This window comes from Sprattus sprattus, assembly GCF_963457725.1.
Source record: "Sprattus sprattus genome assembly, chromosome: 16".
Classification (NCBI taxonomy): Eukaryota; Metazoa; Chordata; class Actinopteri; order Clupeiformes; family Clupeidae; genus Sprattus; species Sprattus sprattus.
The window spans coordinates 15824311-15845883 of record NC_137914.1 but is presented as its reverse complement, the minus strand read 5'-3'; the positions used below and the strand labels follow the sequence as shown (position 1 = coordinate 15845883).

Sequence of the window (21573 nt, the reverse complement as noted above, 5' to 3'; positions counted from 1 at the left end):
CATTAGCCTTAAGCGAGCTGCTTTATGAATGAGCCTCCTTTATTAGCTCTCTATCTCTCTCTCTCTCTCTGTCTCTCTCTCCCTCTCTCTCTCTATGTGTGCGTGTGTGTCTGACAGAGACAAAGAAAGAAAGAAAGATGGTTAAAGAAGAGAGCGATAGTGATAGAAAAAGAATGTGTCTGTGAGAGAAAGAGAGAAAGACAGAAGTGATCAGGCCGGTAAGATTTAGTGAGGACAGAGCTGTATAGCTGATGGCAGCTCTTTGAAGGAGCCCCTGTGTCCAGACCCTCTGCCCTGGTTCCTGCCTCTGTCCCCTTATTAAGCTGAAGTCTGTGGTGGGGGCCTACATGCCTCAGGGATTTAACCGGAGTTACCGGAGAGAAGCTCACACAGACAGATGGAAAAAGATTAGGCCCCAGAGACATGAGAAATACGGACAAGGTGGGCAGGGAAAGAGAAGGGGATAGGAGGAGAGAGATGGAGAGAGAGAGAGAGAGAGAGAGCGGTGCATCAGAGAAAAAGGAAGAGAGGAGTGTGATAGCAAGAGAGAGTGTGTGTGTGTGTGACATGAGAGAGCAGGAGGCAGGGGGGTGGGGGGGAGATGGTATGTGGCGATACGGTGTGATAAGTCGTCTGAGTAAGCAAACAATGTGTGCCGCACGCTGGTGCTGGGTGGCCGCTGTTGAGAGAGCCCAGGGAGACGAGCTGTCTGGGCAGTCTCCCCTTCTCTTCAGGTGCAGATAAAAGTGACTTATGTAGAACACGATCCCCCACCCAGGCCTTCTCCACTCGTGTTTGCACATCACTGCTGCTATGAAGTCACTCTCACCACGAGTTCCAGAATGCAACTACTAGTGAGCTGCCGAGGATCCTTTCTGGCTACCTCTCCTTCATGTACTCTTTCTTGCCGGTAAATTCCGTGTTTAGGATCCTTAACAACCCCCCCCCCCACCCCCTTCTCTGTTCAATGTATTTCCATCTCTCAGTCTCCTCCTGTTTCTCACCATGTAGGAGGCGAAGATCAGCACTCTCTTGTGTTTCCCACAGGGCCACTGGTGGTCACTCAGGAGGTTGGGGTCGTAGTCAATGTCATCTAGACCTGGTGAAACACACACACACACACACACACACACACACACACACACACACACACAGAAAAAAGACAAAGACTTCATTAGAGCAGGCATGTGCAGTGTTTGGAAAGCTGTCCTTTGGGGATGTTCTGAGGACTCCGCAGCTGGCCTTGTGAAGGTGAGCACAATGAGAGTCAGCTCTGGCCTATCACAGCCCACCACTCTGCCTGACCTGCCCTGCCTCAGCCACTCACCACCTGGATGCTGTCTGTCTGTGTCCGTCACTCAGTAAGTCACAACACAACACAACACAAACACGGGTGTCTCGCAGCTGTACTTATGGCACATATCAAGGACGAGTATAGATGGACACGCAACACACAGGGACTGCCAAACATAAAGACATGCACACCTGCGTGCAGATATCCAGTGACACACACACACACACACACACGCACATGCACATGCAAACGAATACACACACACACTAATGTAGACCAAATGAGTAAACTGTTATTTTAAACTTAGTTTCACATGGATATACACACATTTTCTCTCACACACAAAAAGGCACACAGACGTGTAAACATGAATACACACACATACATACAAACACACACACACACACACACACACACACACACACACACACAAACACACACAGCTGACAGAGTGTGTGCCATTAATGAAGGGTTGCTAAATCTGGACCAGGGATCTAGAGTGCAGGCAAGAGCAGAGAGCCAGCAGAGCAGTGACAATGACTCATCCTCTTTCTCTCTCTCTCTTTTCTTTCTCTCTCTCTCTTCTCTCTCTCTCTCTCTCTCTCTCACACACACACAGACACACATCATGCGTATCAGATCATCATACATGTAGTTAAGCATGTATGCATACACACAGTGTGTGGAAGTGTGCTTGGAATATCATGCATATGTGTGTGTGCTCTCTCCCGCTTTCTCCCTCTCCCTCATTCACATCTCCCTCTCCCTCATTCACACACACACAATCCATTTATTCAGATATGTGCACCTTATTATACTCTCTCACACACACACACACACTGTCCCTTCAGATCCAAATCCCAAGCAATTCTATCTCAATCAATCTTCCACAGCCCAACGGAAATTGAGTGGTGCAAGTCTATCCTCATTCGGCAGCTTCCATCTCAGGCAGTCTCTATACCCTGGTGTGCGCATATGGGCCTGAATGTGTGTGTGTGTGTGTGTGTGTGTGTGTGTGTGTGTGTGTGTATGGGCGTCTCTTCTAAGCCCTGGGCTCTGTCTGGAGTAATCTGGCTCAGGTCACAAAGGGCAAGTTCACATTTGGCCAAATCCCCCTCTGTGGCTTTACAGGGTGATGAAAAAGGGCACTAGCATGCTACACACTCCACACCTCAACCCAGCAGTCAGCCATCACAACACAGCTCACTAAAACACCAACCCAACACCACCGGATGATTATTGTATCCTGTTTACATAATATTAGATATTCCTGTGCAGGAGATGAGATTTATATTGGACAGTGGTCTAGTGGTGCTGTGGTCTGTTGTTGGTGAAAATGGGAAAACTAACTGTAGCACTGATTTTGTTTCCTTTTTTCTGGATAACTGTTATGGTGAATGTTTCGTGTGCAATGAACGTCTTTGGTGATTGTATACAGTATGTAGGTACAATGAGATTTACAGATTTACAAAGTGTTTGTTGGATTCTCAACACAATCCCATTCATGTCACAGTACATGTCACAGGATACTGATTACCCAAATCATTTCTGACTGTTTTACATTAAAATGTTAATAATTTTACACATCATATTATCAAAAAAGACGAGCTAGGAGAAGTTCATCAATTATGTTCAATAGTGTACTGCTAATTGCGGAAAACCTTGCTATACAACAGACCTATGCCAAAGACTATAGAATATTCAGTCCTATCTGTGCTAAGCAGAAAATCCATCAACATCTCAGAACCTGACTTTAGAATTCTAAGGTGGGCTCCTTTGTGACATCACTCAATGACACTAGGAGACTTGTGATGTCATAGATAGAACTGAGTGATGGAATCAAGGAATCTGCAGTGACCACACAAGATTGATCAGACTAATTGAAGACACCAGAGAGAGCACTTGTGTTGAAATGAAGCTGTCGTGGCCTTTTGAGCTTGTTGCTTGTCGGCCCCAGAGGAGGATAGCGATGATGGCGCAGCAAGATCTGAGACTGCCACTGGATGGCAAAAGAAACAGGAAAGAGGAATGAGAGGGTCAACCCTAGCAAGAAGAAGCAGAGGAAGAATGCTAGAAAGGTAAGAAAGAGATGGCTGACAGCAGACGCCAGGAAGAAGCCGAGAGTGGTCAGCAGAAGATAGTTGAGACTACCTCGGATGAGGTAGTGGTCATCATGGACCAGCAGGAGAAGGTGGACCATCTCGATGAGGAGACCAGAGAGGGACCAGAGGATGAGTGTGCAGGAGTGAGTGGGACGCAGGAGTCTGAGAGAAGCAACACTGTAACACTTCCAGTGGGAAGTATACAGAAAATACGCCAAGTCTTTACCCACAGAGGGTTACGTGAGTATTTTAAACACATCTACATTTTAATAGTAATTGTTTGGAGTGTATACAAACCAGGCCATAACTAATTATCTTATTTTTCATCCCATCAGTGAGACAGACTGAGGAACTAATGCAGAGCACACTGATCTTCTTCTTTTTGAAAAGGTGGAAATGGGGTATGTTCAAAACTGAACGAAGTCTCATAGTGTCAAAAGACTTTAAGCATAAAAAAGGTCCTGTGGAAAATATTAGTATCTAAACAGCAATCAATTATTGTAAATGAACTTCAAAAGGTAGCCTATGTCTGACTTCCCTTTTGTCTTTTTCTTTATCTCTGAAGAGAAAAACATTGCCCATCTTGTAAAGACTGAGCTGAAAAGAATGGAAAAGCCCAAAAAGAAGGCCATCACTGAGGCTAAGACAGAAGAGACAACAAAAGGAGAGGACACACAGACTGGAGAAAAGCAAGAGGTCTACACAGACCTGGAAACGAAAGATTTGATGGTAACTGACGCACTGAATGTGACCCTCACCAACGAGAGAGAGAAGATGGAGGTGAAGGGACAGGAGGGTGTTCAGGAGACAGAGGTGATGGAGGAACAGGAGGAGAAAGATGACAGAGAGGATAAGGAGAGGGTGGCTACTGTGACTGAGAAGAGAGAGCATGACACTGACAAAGTGGTGATGATGGATGATGTACCCACTGCGCAGCTGACATCATGTAAGTCGAAGTCATAAGCAATTCTTCTTCATCTGAATCGTAATGCCTGAACTGTTTTCATTATCTACACATATTGTGTTTAACAATATCATAACATCTTCAATAACAGGCAAGAAAGATGACTCCCTTGGCATGGCCATGCTGACAGAGCTTCGCAAAGAGAAATATGGTAAGTTGCTACACCAGAGAGAGTAGAAACAACTGCAAACCAAAGTAAAAAATTATAAACTGTGATGAGAGACCTCAAGTAAAACTATTACTTGAGTAACTTGCTGATTTGATTGCTATGTATTTTCTGTTTTCCAAAGAGCATAAAACTTCTCATCTCAGCTTGGTAAATGAATATGAGAGACAGATGACCACCAAGGATCACAGGGTGATGTCCATGTCTGGAGACAGACAGAGGGGGGCCAGAGGAGACTCTCACTGGGACAGAGAACTCAGACACCAGAGCCAGGGACCTGGCCAAATTGGACACACCTCTGTGAGAAACGAGAGAGCAGAAGTGAGACGAGAGCTGGGTAGGGATGAGAACTCTCGGAAGAATCCCAGAAATGGAAGGAGGCAGCCAGCACAGAGGCCGGAGGGCAGAGAGGAGCGGAGACAGGAGGGAGGCAGCCACCACAGAACCAGACAAAATGGTCGACCGAACCGGTCAGAGACTTGGAGCCATCAGCAGGCTGAGAGGGAGAGCGGGAGTGCATCTCAGCAGCATGGCCGTGGAGACAGACAGACCCGTGGGGCTCAACAGGCCGATGGAGGCCGTCAGAGACCCCAGCAGAGAGGAGGCAGGGGAGCGCAGAGTGGTCCGCACTCCCAAAGAACAAGAGACTACGCCACCAATCAGGCGGGAGCGGCAGGAGCATCAGCGACTGGAGAGAGCGAGGTGGAGGAGAGACGACAGGTATCTGGCCCAAGGAGACGCAGGGAGGGATCCAGGCTGCTCTTCACTGCCCTAAATGCAGCAGCGGAAGCTGCACTGAGCTGCCGTGACGACAGCAACCGAGGAAGCAGGAGGATCCTCCGCCAGTGAGAGGGGAGCTGTTCCAATGTGCTTCCTAGCAACTGATCATCTCCAATATGGCCACCAATCATAAATATTATCATTCACAATCATATAATCAATCAATAAACATATCAAAATACATTTGTGATTTGTAAATTTCATATGTTGTCACATGCATTTAGATCAATATTTGTACACAAAAGCCTGGTATTTATAGAGGTATATATAAAAAACTTGAAGCGGTTTGTATAATGTTCTATAGAATGCACAGGCATCTATTCATTTCTCTTTAAGGAAGCAATAATGGCGCTCAGAAGAGAAGAGCTATGAGTTCCTACACTTTCTCAGTTTAAACAACAAGTATATTAAAAAATATATAATTGATCTGCTCAAGAAGCGTGCTTAACTATGCTCTACTACAGGTATACTCTTTTTTCAGATATGTATTAATCAAAGAGAGCTGATTAGTTTCAGTGTGGATACTGAAATGACTAGCTGGAATAAAGAAATACCTGCTCACCGCTTCCTCTTGATGAAATAAATGAGTTTGGAAATCATCAAATGACCGCCCATGCAGTGATCTGTAATGATGCAATAAGTATGTAACGTGTTGGGTGGAGTTCCGTGTGGTGTGACTGATAAGGGCGGTGCTCGTACCTAGGTCTAGTCCCACGGTGCTGTTGAGTCTGGAGGGTGGGTAGCTGCTGCGGGGGATGCTGTTTCTGGAGTAGGGCAGCTGGAGCGTCATGTCCACTGAGGAGGGTTTCTGTCGCACCAGTGCGTTGGTGGGGTACAGGAACTGAGCGTAGGACACAGACTGCACACACATAGAGAGACAGCGGTCATTCACATGACAATGATGGTGGAGCATCACACCACAAATGACATTCTCTGGTTTTAAATGCAATGATGTGATTGCTGACTGTGGTGGGAGTTTGTAGAACAATGCTCAAACTATTAACGCGTGATTGTCAGTATTTACTTAAAGAGGAGGACAAGTGTATGACTGTGAGGAGGGGAGGATCTTACTTGGCCTGTTCCGGCCTCCAGCTCCAGGCCCAGGCCCAGCCCCTCCAGCCCAGGCAGCAAGAGCCCCTCCAGCGCTGTGGAGATCCCACCAGACGAGTGCCTTCTCCGAGAGGAGTCTGGCCTCGGCTCACTGAGAGACAGAGAGAGCAGTTGTGGTATATATGGTTATGGTATATACAGTATATATATGGTTCTGCTATATTTTATGTTCTGTTTTCTTTTATATATACACACACACACACACATCTCAGTTCTTTGTATTATCAGAAATGTAATGCAAATTGATCATGCCATTGTATCATAATTGGAAAATTGAGATAGAGAGAGCAAGAAGTGAGGGAGATATGTGGAAGAACATGTCAATCAGTGAGAAGCAGACAGGCAAGAAGAGAGGAGAAAAATAAAGTCAGAGAAATCTTAAAAGGTACACGCCTCACTCCCAGAGAGTCAGCAATTATATAAAGCTATGCAGTGACAGAGAGAGATAAAGAGAAAGAAAGGGAGAGAGAGAGGGAGGGAGAGAGGGAGGGAGAGAGGGAGGGAGAGAGGGAGTGTGGATTACAGTAAATTACGACTGCCTGCCACATGCCTACAGACGCAAGAGCACAGCTCTCTTTTTAGCCCACATCATCATGAATTCTTCATGATAACAGCGTGAGAGTGGGAAAAATGGCTTATTGTGCAACAACTGTCTCACAGCAGAGGGTGGAGAGGATGAGGACCACATGCCACTCACAGGAGGAGCACACTTCCACATAGGAGATAGAGCGGCAGACAGGCTGACACACACACAAACACACACACACACACACACACACACGCACACACGCACGCACGCACCTTGGCAAGTGTCTTGGCAATAGCTCACCTAGTCTGCAGTGTCTTCCAATTCATCTTCTTTGTGACTCACTTGCTTCATTTCTCCATCTCTTGCTCATCCTTCTCTCTCTCTCTCTCTCTCTCTCTCTCTCTCTCTCTCTGTACCTCCACACACTGCTTTATCCCTCATTCCCTTGCACACTGGCTTTGCTGTGGCCAGAGAGACGTCTGCATGCTGGTGATAGCAATGCAGCTCTGTCCCCTGTGTCCACACAGCCAAACAGATGGGTGGGACTATGATTCATCCTCCTCGCCTACTTCCGCCCTTTACAGTCCCCTTTGTCCCAACACACTTTACACAACTCTCCTGATTAAAGTTTGTCCCAGTGGTCATACATACATGCCTCTCTGTATATCCTGAATACTTGCCTGACTCACGGGTTACACAATTTCCTCTCTTAATATCCCCACAAATGGGAAGGCATTGCCAGATTCCCAACTCGCATTTCCTCTTTCCTGGAGCCACTCCGCTGCGCTCACACGGAGGGGAGGATGGGAGGACGAGGGGACACGGAATGGAGGGAGAAGCAGGGGGGTGTCAGGGGAGAAGAGACAGAGGTCACGACCACCGCTGTGCCATGCCAGTCCCAAAACCACAAAAAAATGTGAGAAAGTTCTTTCTGGTCTGGTCTGGCCTGGTCTGTCTCGCTCTCTATGTCTAGGCAGCCCTCTCCTTCTGCTACTGCTTCTGCTACTGCTGCGACTGTGAGCTCGGTGTGTTTGTGTTTACTTGTCTCAGAAGAGGAAATGCCTGGTAGACCTGCATAATTAAGAGTGGGGAGACTGGGACATGAAAATAGACTAGGAGAGGAGAAACATCCAGTTGGGGAAGGAGAGGGAAAGAGGAGAGGAGAGGAGAGGAGAGGAGAGGAGGTTACGGAGCCCTCGTCTCTGGCTGACTCTGATGGAGCGTGGGAAATGTGCTTGCCCTGGGGCACTGAGGGGCAGCATGGGAATGCTGGATGGAGCGGAGCAGGAAAAGCCTGCAGTGTTGCACTAATACAGCTGCACACATGGCCCAACACAAACACACACACACACACACACACACACACACACACACACACACACACACACACACACACACACACACACACACACACACACACACACACACACAGATAGACACAAAGTCCCAGGTGTCTCTACAACAATACAATAGCTGATCCAATGCACAAAACACTACAGGGGTGAAATGTTGTTTCTGCGTCCATGTTAATGTTACTGCATGTGTGCAATTTGCATAGGTACCTGGACAGAGCTGAGAAGGAGAGGTACTGGAAGAGATAAAGGAGTGAAAAAGGAGGTGAGTGTGACAGAGAGGAGGCGGGTGAGAGGCACATACCTGATGTGGAAGCTCTCTCCATAGGGCAGCACTGAGAACGCAGCACACAGGGAGCGTTTGGCACAGATGAGCACAATCCTAGGAGGAACACACAGACACACACACACACACACCGGACACACACAGAAAGAGAACATTCAAAATGTAAAAACAAAAATTTTCTCACTTTCATAACCCATCTACTTCACACAGAACAGCTGTGGGTTCCTGCATGGTTGCTTGACTCTCTCTTAAATTCAGCCAAAATGAATTTGATTCTGAGCCGTAACCTGCAAAACGCACCTGCTGTGTGACTGCATTTGTGACGTGTGTGTGTGTGTGTGTGTGTGTGTGTGTGTGTGTGTGTGTGTGTGTGTGTGTGTGTGTGTGTGTGTGTGTGCGTGTGTGTGTGCATGTGTGTGTGTGTGTGTGTGTGTAGGTGTATGAGAACAGCGAGCACCTGACAGGCAAAGGTGGCTATTTAAATTACTCTGGCATCACCCTTCGTTAGATGTGGTAATTGCGGTGTGCTGCTTGCTCGGCTAAATTAAATCAGCTTATTTTTGGGTGAGCATGGAGCCAGTTAATGCCATGGAAAAAAACAACCTTTAGGCTTATTTCCAGTGGAAAACACTTGAAGCAGAAGGAAAACAAACAGTTATCTGATTTAACTGCAAACCGCCTCTTCCCTGTTCCAATGCCACCACCAACCTTCTCTCCCTCACCCAACCCAACACCAACCCCAACCAAATCTTTTCATCCATTTTCAGGCATGCAGAGCAAGCTTCTTTGGGAAAGAGAAATTTGAAGCTGAGGCCTGGGAAAAGGCGAGGGGGAAAAAATATCAGTGGTGACACAGAGGGTCTGAGACTGTGTTCATAATGGGCCTACAATAAACTTCTCAGGCAAGGGGTCAAGCCAATCTCCCCTCTGCCCCAGTAAATAAAACACACACTTCTCAGCCTCCCACACACACGCAACCCCCAACCCTCACCCTATCCCCCAGGCTTGTCAGCTCTGTGGGTAGTCTGTGGCCCTGTGATAGGCTCAAAAAATAAACACAGGCTTGATTTTCCCAAAAAGGGGGCTATTTTAGACGACTCCGATCAGTCTCTGAAAAGCCCTGACATATTTCCGTCCCATTCTAAGCAATCTCGGCACGTTGATGGAAGCGAGGGGGATGGAGCTGCCAAGGCAACGGCGATGGTTCTGTGCCCAATGGCTACACCGTCTGACTCAGTTGTCAACGGGGGCCTGAGAACCAGACTCCTCTTGGTGCTCTAACTAAAAAGATCATGCGACTCTGCCCTCCCCATCTCTCAGTGTCAGTCACCACTGGCATTGATTTGACACGGTCCTCTCAACCCTGTTGAGGGCTGTGGCTAGATGGCTGGGGGGTGCGTGTTATTTTCAGTTCAGAGTTGGTGTATGTGCTACAAGGAGGCTTATTGGGATGGGGACACAGCAGAGATGTCTGCAGAGCTCAGAGAGACGGGGGGTGGTCTGTGACAGAGAGATAGACAGAGAGAGAGAAAGAGAGACAGATAGAAACAGAGATAGAGATTGATAGATAGAGAGAGAGGGAGGAAGGGGTGGGGGTGATTGGGAAACAGCAACTAATAGGTTTTGACTGCACTAAACAGTGCTTATCTCTCCTCTTCACTAAAGCACAAGGTACATTCTCATGGTAGTCTTGTCCATTGGTGAATCAGGAGTGTGACATGTTTTCTTTCAAAAGTTTTTAAACTATAAACATGGACGTTAGCTCATTTAGTGATGGACCTCACTGTATACTATAAGGGAAGGACAAGCGGTCTATCTGTCTAATCAGTCAAATACTCACAGTACAGCCATTGTGGTGTTGTATGGCTGAGCTGGAACAAACCCCCACACAGGCAGGTCTTGCTCACCATTCTTTCACCATACCCACGCCATTTTAGAGTTCTCCTTTCTCCAAGCACACAAGGCAGAAATACCCTAGAGCCGACATGTACTTGAAAGGAAAACAAATACTATTGATTTCCGGGGCTGAGTGTGTGACTGACTCTGCTGACTGTGTGCGTGTGGCGTGTGGCGTGTGTGTGCGTGTGTGTGGTGTTCTTAACAGGCGAGAGACGAGGGACAGGGGGGGATTTTTAGCTTTTGGCAGTGGCTTTACCTGAGGGCCTGTGGGTTAGAGCTCTTACATAAACGCTGGGCACGAGCCCTCTGCCCTATTAAATGCATGTAATAATAGCTGTGCGGGACACTGCTGGAAGCCACTGTCAAATATTAAAGGTGTTTACAGAGGCCGGGCAGACGGGCGGGTGGAGGAGGGGGAGGACAGCAGACTGGGGTCTGGTGAGGTGAGAGTCAGGGGACGGGACAGTGAAGGGAGGGCAGCTGTGGTGCGTTTTATTATGCAATCGATCAATGAAGCCTTCAGCAGGCTGGTCCATTCACTGCAGTGGTCAAACAACAACATGCATCCAGAACATTACATGGACTGGTCACCCATGTGAGGTGCTCTCATAGGAGGTTTCAGTTCCTGAACTGGCTAACATTTTAAATGCAAGGCCAATGGCCAATAGCTGGCTCTGAGAAACAGCCCTGTTATGTGTTGCATGGCTGAATGTAGTTATTGTATTCTAGCGGGTGTGCTGTGCTCAGCAACACGGCTATATATCTAGTCTAAGGCCGGCACACATTACTGTGCATTCAGCAGGATCCATTATGTCTAGATGCAAGACCTGCTTTCGTCACACTTCTTTTCTTCGGCACAAATAAAAGAATACCACAAACAGCCATATTCACAAGAAATGAAAGACCCACACACACACACATACACACACAGAGACTGAGAAAAAGACAGACAGAGATAGAGAGACAGAGATAGAGAGAGAGAGAGACTACTTGCTACTTGAGAGATTACCTACCTGCTGCCTTTGGTGTCATACTGTCTCATGTTCTTGATGAAGTGCACCTTCCTCACTGGGCGGGGCTTTGGCGAGCCAGACAGATTGCGGGACCTAGGAGGAGCGAGGGTCGAGAGAAAGTGGGAGACAAGGACACAGGGAAATAGTGAGAACGATGGAAGGAGAGAGACAGAAAGAGAACATCCAATCTTGGTATCTTATTAAATCTTGGTCATCTTAAAAGGAGAGAATTGCATCTCATCCAAGTCTGATCTAATTTATTTCGCTGACACAGTTAGATCTTGGAGTGTAGATCTGATCTGAAAAGCCTTTTGATCTGTATTTTCCATTTCACAAAACCTGCACAATATAATGTCCTTGAGGCAGACAAAGACGCACTTGACTTTATTGTGTCTCCAAATGGAATTCTCATTCACACTCATAATATGCTCTCACAGCAGCTTGTAATCATGCCGAATGGAGCAGAGTGCCCTTGATGGCGTGCGTATGCAACACCTCCTCAACTGTCCCATTCCTCAATCCCTTGTCAAGAGCGCCACTGACCTTAATTAAAATATACTATTCTGTTTCTGTTTACCTCAATAACTGTAAAGAAACTGTAGAAAATGACCACAGCACTCACTTGACGGGGTGTCATGTCAGAGACAGGAAGAAGAGAAAGCTAAAACACTGACTGTACAAACAGTCAATTTCTACAGTTTCTTTACAGTTATTGAGGTAAACAGAAACAGGTACATTCTCTGTAGGGATCCTTTCCATCTTGTCACCCTTATATAACATTTTTGAGCCTGTTGGTGGCGTGCTGGCTTGCCTTACCATTGTATTGCCGTTTTGCGTTTACAGGTTTCCTAAGACAGGACCGATTTTGAACGTTAATTGTACTTTATAAAAGTTTGGACCCAAAAAGATCTAAAGATAGGGCCCAAGCTGGAAAGGTTCCCCTTTGCGAGAAATAAAGGTGTCCAAGTGCCACACCTGTCAGGTTACTTTATTAAGCTGTGTGTGTATGCAGGTGTATGTGTACACCATGTGAGTGTGTTTGTACAATGTGTGAGTGTGTATGTACAATGCGTGAGTGTGTGTGTACACTGCGTGAGTGTGTGTGTACACTGCGTGAGTGTGTGTGTGCACACTGCATGAGTTTGTGGGTGTACACTGCAATGCATACAGTGTGCGTGTATGTGTCTGTGTGCGTTTGTACGTACACTGTGTGAGTACCTCAGTGACTTAAGCCTTGCATACATCCGTTCATTATTCACATGCATGTGCACTCACAGGTACACACACACACACGCACACGCACACACTCAAACACACACACTCAAACTCACTATCTCTATCACCCACACCCTCTTCAACATTTCATTCATGTTGCCACTTTACATGTCAAAGCAATCTAGTCTGATGTCCTCCACTGGGAGAGGCAGCCATTACTACTGGAGAGGCCCACACAGTTTCTCCCTTCCTATGGGCAGAGCTCATTAAAGCCTGTGAAACGGCCTCCATCCTATTCATTACGGCTCAAAGTGAGGACTCTCTGTAGAGACATACAGTGGAGGAGAGATGGAGGAGGACCTAATGGATTTCTTCTGACATCCTTGAGTTTTCTCTGGATGGGGCTCCACACATGCATCTCTCTTCATGGCTCCGAAGGCAGACCTCCTGTTAGAGGCTATAATCTGACAGTGTGACATGTGCATATGCGTGCAACTGTGTATATGTAGTGCACCACTGCTTAAGGGGTCACAGCAAGTTCTTAGTCCCTTCGACTTAAGACACACTCCATCCTTTATGTAAAGTTGTACCCTGACCCAGATTTCTGTCTTGCCTGTGTTTAAGCTGTGGTGGTTGTGCATATGCAAGAGAGAGATTGTGGCAGAAAGGCCTGAATGCTGTTTCCTGTGTGTGATTAGAGTTTTTTTTGTGTGTGTGTGTGTGTATGGATGTGTGGTTGCGGTTTCAGTGTGTGTGTGTGTGTGTGTGTGTGTCTATGTGTGTTTTCCTCCGCCTTCTTTACAGCTGAGGATCGCTCTAAAACATTCAGCGGGAATTTCACTTCTGGGGAGTGTGCTCGTGTCACTTGCAGTGACGTCACTCTCAGCTCACAGCTGGGTTGCATAAGATGATAGTGTGTGTGTGTGTGTGTGTGTGTGTGTGTGTATGAGAAAAGAGAAAAACAAAATCACAGAGAGAGGGAGGTTTTGGGTGAGGGAGTGGATAGAAAGTGACCGTCTGTTTAGAGCAAACGCTGTTACACAAGCATGGCTGTAAGCATGTCACCCCCCACCTCTCCCTCCATCTGCCCCTGTGTTTGAGCTACTAGGGAGTAGGGGGGTGTTGACCTAATATCACAACACACACTGGGATTATCAGTGCAGGTAAGAATACTTTATATATGTGTGTGTGTGTGTGTGTGTGTGTGTGTGTGTGTGTGTGTGTGTGTGTGTGTGTGTGTGTGTACACTCCAGATTTGTAATAATCGGAAGTAGTGTTTTTCTTGAGGCCTGAAAGAGCAGTGCTAATACTGCGAGCATGAACTTGCATTAAATCATTGCCTCTAAGTCCCTCCTCTTGCTTTCAAAATGGCTGTCGCTCTATTTCTTGGTCGCCAGCATGAAATGTCTTTGATCACAGGAAGAAGAGAAGGGTGTGATGAGCTCAGAGAACGGAGGGCTACAGCTGGGAGTTACCTGCGAGGGGCTGAGTTCTGTTTACGCAGCCATCATGACTCCTTCTCTGCAGGGTCGTGACTCCAGGGCAGGGGGGTGTTCTGAAACAAGCCTCTCCACCACGCACTGATTTCATATCCACACAAGCCTCTGCATTCACACCCATACACCTCAGATGCAGGCCAGATTCAGACTGTTAGTATTGTACTCATTATAGCTGTTCCTTTTCCAAAGGAGCTGGTCTTTTATTCATGAGTGGTGGTGAGCAGAAGAACGTGCTCCTCTGGCTTCCTCATGAGCCTTCTCCTGTGGATGGCTGAGCCAGTCATCTGAAGGCCATTCTTTTTCTGCACGGTCTTTTGGCCAGGCAACAGAACCAAACAAGAGGATGCCTGTGGTATGTAGAGATACCTGAGTAACACCAAACTGAATCCAAAAAACCATGTTGCTGACATAAAACTGTGACCCTCTTGCGTGTGCGAGATGTGATATTGGAGCGGCGGTGAGCTGTTTTACGTCAACTGTTAAACTGTGGCTTCATCTTTCAGATCAGAATCAAACTCTTGCAATAACAGCACATCAATCCAGTGTAAGCTGAACTTGCATAATAAAAAAATGCTATTTTCTCTCTTTCTCTCACTCCACTGTTAAGATAAATAACCATGTTCCAGATTGCTGGAGATAAACATCAAACAAGAATGAAAGAGGAGATTACTGTAGAGTCAGCATTAAGACCCAACAGTGACTGAGACAGCAGATGTACGTGTGTATTAGTGTGTGTGTGTGTGTGTGGTTGTGCATGTGTGTGTGTGTGTGTGTGCATGTGTGTGTGTGTGTGTGCATGTGTGTGTGTTTGTGCATGTGTGTGTGTGTGTGTGTTTGTGCATGTGTGTGTGTGTGTGTGTGTGTGCGTGTGTCTCTGCATTCCACCCTCTTTTCTCAGGCGGGTACACTGCATCCCATAATCTCTGGTACAGAGCAGCACAGATCTCCAGAGCTGGGGATCAATGGCTGATCTTGGCTCAAAGCTGTGGAGTTGGCTGCCATTCGGACTGGGGCAGGCCCTCTGTCACGTCAATGGGCCATTTGGGCGAGAAAAAAAAAACCTGTTTAATCCCGACCTTCACTCTGAAGGTGATGACAGAGGCATTAGTACACCAACTCTAGCTCACCCTTAAAGGGACACATGGCCTGCTGCAATAGTAAAGGAACTGTGAATGTCACTGTGCCATTAAGGTGTACTGGGTTAGCTGAACTCAAACACAGATGTACTGGGGCACTGGTAAGCTCAAATAAGCATGTACTTTTTTTTAAGGCAGTGGCTATAGCGACAAGTGAAAGGCAGTCATGACTCAGCGTGTAGAGGATTAACTGGGCGGCATAATGGTATGCACTACCGGGTTGCCAGATTTGTGCTGGTGAGGCCAGTCCCTCCCTGAAGAAATATGACTGGCTGTTAATGTGTTTTGTCTTTGAACATAAGTGCATGAAATTGAATGCAGGCCCATGTGCTCCAGGCAGAACTCATGAAGGTCTGTATGAATCCACTAGCCACATATTCTTTCAGACTCCTTTCAGTGAATATCTGGGTGTGGATCTCAAAGTGTTTCCACAGATGTGCATATTGGTATTCTCAGTGTTTATTTTACTCTATACAAACTAATCAGTTGAGAGTGTAAATGGGTGGATGGAAAAGAATCTTTGCTGCTTGAAGCCAGTATCATACTCAATATAGTTTAGGCACAGCGAAGCTTCAGGCATGGGCCAGGGAGAAACGGAAAACAGCATGTCTTCACTGCGGGAATACCTAATAGCATTAATGCAGGTGCAATGCCAAGAGGAGCAAAGGTGGATGGTAACCTCAAGCTCTGGGATAAAGACAGCGCTGCCAAGTGCCGTCGAATTACTGCCAGGTTTCAGTGCTCTCATTGCAGTCCAAGCTGCTATTGAGAAAAGAGGAGATCAACTACAGCATTTCCATTTAGAATCCCATGTTGGAAAATGGCAAAGGTTCTGGGTCACTGGGCCAAAGATGATCACTGATGGCCTCGTATGTTAACTTGACCTGTCTGACTTAATGATAGCACTGATGCCTTTATTGAATTAGGAGTGACGCAAATGCCGTTTAGGGAAGTAGGCATGAAGTCAGTCCATAGAGATGCTATCTTCTCTTGGGGGAAGTGGAGGGTGGGGTCGTTTTTAAGTGCCGCACTTCTCTGCCAAATGAGATGCTTCGGTCATGAATGACTTAATCATCCTCAATCTTGCAGCGGTGCTCCTCAGGACCGTATCTACACCATATATGTACATTGCTGGATCTTGATTTTGTAGGAGCTCTGTAAAGGGTTCATAGACACTTCCTTTCCATGAGGTGTTTTTTTGTTGTTGTGAGGGTTTGAGAAGGGACCTTTTTCTTGTCAGAATCTATAAACAACCATTTTTATTTAAGGCCGTTTCTGTGTGGAGGGACATCTTGTAAACCTGCTCTGCTGAAAACAAGGGTGTAACAGCCAAAAAACGGAAACAAACAACCGAAAAGCACACACAAAACAGAGGATTTCGAAAAGCACGTGATGACATCTGATTTGAAAATGACTATTCCAGCAGGCACTGTCACAATAATAGGGACGGAGCATTCAAACATGTCCGAACTGGATGCCTGTTTGTCAAGTACAACGTTTTCTTTTCATATAAAAAAGAGCCCATTAGTCATTGCAGCAGGGGAGGGAGTGGGAAGTCTTGCTAAACAAATATAGGTTCAGTCGCTCCTTTTTCATGGGATTTGAAACAAACTCCTGTCACAAGCTCTCTCTCTTTCTCTCTCATCACACCTCATAAGTCACAATGTCTGTCTAGAGTCAGAAGCACATAAAGCCACATCAGTTAGTCCCAACTGAAGGTTAGAAACATTTTGCAGCAGGTCTAGATAGGGATGGCATAATGCGCTTTGCAGCTCTTTCCAAAACTAATCCTTTCAAAGGGAAAATGTACTTTTATATCCACTGTGTCTTTGTATCGGTGGGATGAGTCATGTGTGTCAATGTAAGAACCAGCTGCCTTAGGGGAACAGTTCTGAGCTCCACCAAATGTCAAGATGAGTGACACAAGCTGGAGGTCTGACTGATTTGAGATAAGAGGAGTGGTATGCCATGAATGCTGGTGCAAGGATAACTGGCTTGTTAATGCCATGAGAATGCAATAGGATTCATCGATGAACAGGTCTAACTAATGTCCTTACATGGTCTATTGTTTGGCCCTCAGCAGTTCCCAAATGGGAAAGGGGAAGTCATGGCGAACTAGGTGCTGGAGATCCAACTATGGTCACACAAGCTGTTATAACTGCACAGCAGCACAGAAAGGTTTGACATGGGAAGGGCATTTGTAAAAAGGGAAGTGGTTTCAGTTCCGCTGCAAGACAACGTACTGATAAATAAACCCTCACACACAAGAATGTCCATGTTAAGGCAAATGTTTCATACAGGAGTAAGAGTTGAGCGGATGTGGACATTAGCGAACTGTGTGAGTTCACGTGCAGAGAAAGAGTTTTGCACATATGGTCATTACTGAACCTTGTGAGAGTTCATGTGTGGAGTTATGGTGTGTGTGTGTGTGTGCGTGTGTGTGTGAGTGAGTGTGTGAGTAAGTGTGCAAGTGTGAGTTTGTGTGTCAGAGGGATAGAGGGATCGACTTAATTTTGAAATAAAAATAGACACATTATAATAAAGTTAATAAATAACAGATCAGGGCTATGAAGACCACAATGAAAAGGCTAACACACATCTCAGCCTCCATGCTTTCACAGTTCAGCTGGGCAAACATAGCACCTGAGGTTCATTTGGTACCTCAAACCAGATGTTTCAATCCTCTCCCTTTGATAAAAGGACTGTTAATTGTACTGAACATAAAACCTCCTCACCTCTTCCTGAGTATGGATACAATGTGCCCATGGATAATCCAAGAATAAATTAACTTGAAAAAGGGGGGGAGTGACTATGCTACAGTGTTTTTTTCCTAGTAGATGTTCAGATTGAGTTTTAGCAGCAGAAATTCATAAACCTTACCTCTAAACTCAGGTGTAAGGAACTATTGGTAGATGTTTCTGTTTAGCACTGAGTTTACAATGCCACAACCTACTTACTTGTGAAATATTTGGCAAAGTTGATACAGTACTGACATTTGGAGGACACCTCTGTTTAAAATGCTACACCAAGGTTTAACATTTGGAAGGAGAAAAAGGTTATACTGTCGATTGGTTGAGCTTTTAATTTGCATTTCACGCCCATTTTATGGCTGATGTAATGTGTTCCTTTGAACAAGTCTAATAAATGAAGCGTATCAGAAAGATCTGACAAAAAATATAGTAGTCAATGATCTTGCATATGTGTATTGTGTTGAGAAGTGGATTATATAGCCTAGTGTCAAATGTGGTGTTTCATTTTGGCTAGAAAAGTAGCCCATTCTGAATTTAGAAGATCTGATTTGCAATCAGACAAGATAAGAAGGATTTAAAATAACTATTTTTAAAACTGATGATGCCATGGGAAGCTGTTTTTCAGTGAATTTCGCAATAAACCACTAACGTTATGCGTAGTAATCTTCATACAAATCATTTCAACATTCTTGAGAAAGCAACGTGTTTGCTATGAGTCAGTATACAAAAGAAAAAGTGTTGCCAGATGGCATTAAGTTGTACGTTTGATAAGTAAACATGTCCGCCCACCGATTACAGTCAGTCGACGTTGTAGAGTGACAGCATGCTGGAAGGGTGTGTGTTTTGAAACTTTGTAGGTCTGTTCCACAGCATACCCAAGTTCGTTTAGTTGTCATATTCGTTGAGACAAAGACACAAAATATAATTTAAATAGTAGTGTATTATTTTTTTTAAAGGGGGGGATGTTTTTTTTCTTTACACAAACGACTGACAAACACTTTGACACGGAAGTCTGTCACTCCTTTTTAGTTCATCCACGCAACCACCAACCACTTAAAGTTTGTAATAACTGCCAGAGGATACAGTTGGAGGACTATTTTAATAACTTCACCGATAACCAGCTTGCCGCTCGTAGATATGAGCAAACAGCGAGAGGAAGATAAGCAATTCTTAATATGACGCGTTCTGGAGGGGAGGCTGGTTTGGAGTTTCTTATGCTATATTATTGTGTGATATATAGTAATGACCAGAGTACAGTCTCGCACACTTTAGCCTGTTTTGTTGCACTGACAATGATTATTGTAAAAATGTCAACAAAACGACTTTGCCATTGCCCTCTACAGAATTTCGTCAGATAACGGGTGAATTGTTTGTCATTACTCACCTTGGCCGAGAATCTGAGCTCACTGAGTTGCAGCTCTTAACCGAAAGCAATGTTGGCGACTTCCGAGGTCCAAGAGGAGTCGGCTGGAGACTAGCTGGAGAAAGAAGATTCCCTTGAGAGGAGAAACACCCTCTTCCCCTCTCCAGAAATACCTCAGTGGTCCCAACATCATTGAAACCAGAGTCCGAAGGCAACACCAGAATAGGAGGGACGTTGAGGACCCCAAGTCTCGGTACGGAACTAACGGCCCCACAGCTAACTGAGGCTGACAGATTATGAAAGGTCCCACAGCTACTCGTCGCAGGTGACAGCCGGGCTGCATTTGTTGATCCATTGTCGGTACCTTGGAATTCGCTGTCCCTGTGGCCCAGCTGGTTGGCATTGTTGACATGCTGCACGGGTCGTCCATCCAGAGAAATGTTACTCAGAAACAGTAAGGCTGCCTGTCGCCTGCGCGAATCTCTACTTCTCCTCAGGTGCTCTTTCTGCGGTTTGCTGCTACTACTGCCCAACGTACAGTGCGCACTGCAGGCAGCAGCCGCCATTCTCAAGTGAATAGTACCAGGCTACACTCAAAGCATTTTACCCGGCTCAAGACAGCTGCTCACGCCCACTAAAGACTCATTGGTCCGCAACATGGCGGAATGTGAAGTACCAGGCGCGTAAACGAATTTCATTGGCCTCTCTGCCTTCATCAGGACAGGGTTTAAATACTTCTACAGGCGGACAGAGCAGCAGTCCCATCTCATTCACCTGGCGTATGTTCATATCTGTATAAAATAACACTGGCGCCATAGAGATTATGTTTTTAATCAATCCATTCAACAGCTTTTTCCCCTTTTTACAGAATAAGACTTTTCAGTCTGTAAATAGTCAAAATATGTGTATCCACACAAATAATAAGAACTGACTGGGAAATATCTCTTCCTGTAAAAAAAATATGTCAATGTCACAGTATTATATCAATCTCTGTCCTGAATTTCATCTATTTACTAGGCCTACTACTATGACAAAAAGAAAAACTGTATTTTCTTTCTATTTAAAATGTCCTATTCTGTTTTTGGCATTATTATGACTGTATTTGTACCCTTTCACCATGCTCACATACTGTTGCTGTACAGCCCTAAAACCTTACCCGTCCTGCTGCAACCCAAAAGCACCTTGCCAGCATTTTGCATTTTTCTCCTTATTTGACACAAAACTGAAACTGTTTCACATTGTGTGCTTTGCAACTTTTTCAATGAATGTACTTTTTGATATCAGGTAAGGCAAGAACTTCGCCATGTTTATAGCTGATTCAAGTGAAGATGTTCACTCTTGTTCCTTTGTAATACTTTAGCAGCTGGCACGGTCCAGTGCATACCCCCTTAAGTAGCCTGGGGTCAGGCCATGCTGTTACATTATCCCTGACTGACTGTACTGCTCTGACTGATATCTGCTGACCCGACTTCTGTGTAAGACCCTCCCTTCAAAAAAGGAAAAAATTAGAACAGGACATTTTTTGTTATTCTTCCATGAAAAATGTTTAAGTTTGATATCTTTTTGTTCTTCTGAAAGTATTTTATTTAGATGTTACACAAACAGTGGCTTATGTAAACATTATTTTTCATGACACATGAACTCAGGATGAAATAATTCCTTCTCTATCTCTCTCTCTCTCTCTCTCTCTCTCTCTCTCACGTTCTACGTGATTACATAATAAACGGTCAGACTCAGAGATGGAGGTGCCCTTTGCCGGCCCCTGGGGGCTTGTGCAGCCATGCGTGTGTCTCATCTGGCTGGCAGACACTGGAGGGGTGGGAGGCTCAGTATTCTGGGGAAGGTCACAGTGCCAGCACAGAGCAGGCTGGCGGGGCAGCCCTATTTTATAACACACATCCCCACGGAGGGCAATTTATGCTTGGCAGGCACAGTCGCCCATCCCCACGCAGATAACTGAGCTCTGACAGTGACCCTGCTTCCCCATATCTCGCTTCCTCTCGCTCTAGTTTTCCCGACCGCTCTTCCCCTTTATCCTCCTCTGTATATCTCCTTCTCCTTGCTTTTTATACTCTTTCTTCATTCCACCCCTGCTGAACATGGCCATTGCCATTT

At 45.7% G+C, this 21573-nt stretch overlaps 1 protein-coding gene across 1 annotated transcript in view; it reads right to left on the bottom strand.

Moving 5' to 3' along the window:
* Positions 1-20027, bottom strand: part of cables2b (Cdk5 and Abl enzyme substrate 2b) — a gene marked incomplete at its 3' end in the record, with an annotated part of 22445 nt that extends 2418 nt beyond the window's left edge. The window contains exons 1-6 of the mRNA XM_080853811.1: positions 19480-20027; positions 11496-11588; positions 8602-8679; positions 6378-6507; positions 6006-6165; positions 1005-1099 (exon numbers count right to left, since the gene is read on the bottom strand). Coding sequence (XP_080709937.1) covers positions 1005-1099; positions 6006-6165; positions 6378-6507; positions 8602-8679; positions 11496-11588; positions 19480-20024 — 1101 coding nt within the window. The 5' untranslated portion in view covers positions 20025-20027. The remainder of the gene's footprint in view (positions 1-1004; positions 1100-6005; positions 6166-6377; positions 6508-8601; positions 8680-11495; positions 11589-19479) is intronic.
* Positions 20028-21573: the final 1546 nt, after the last annotated feature.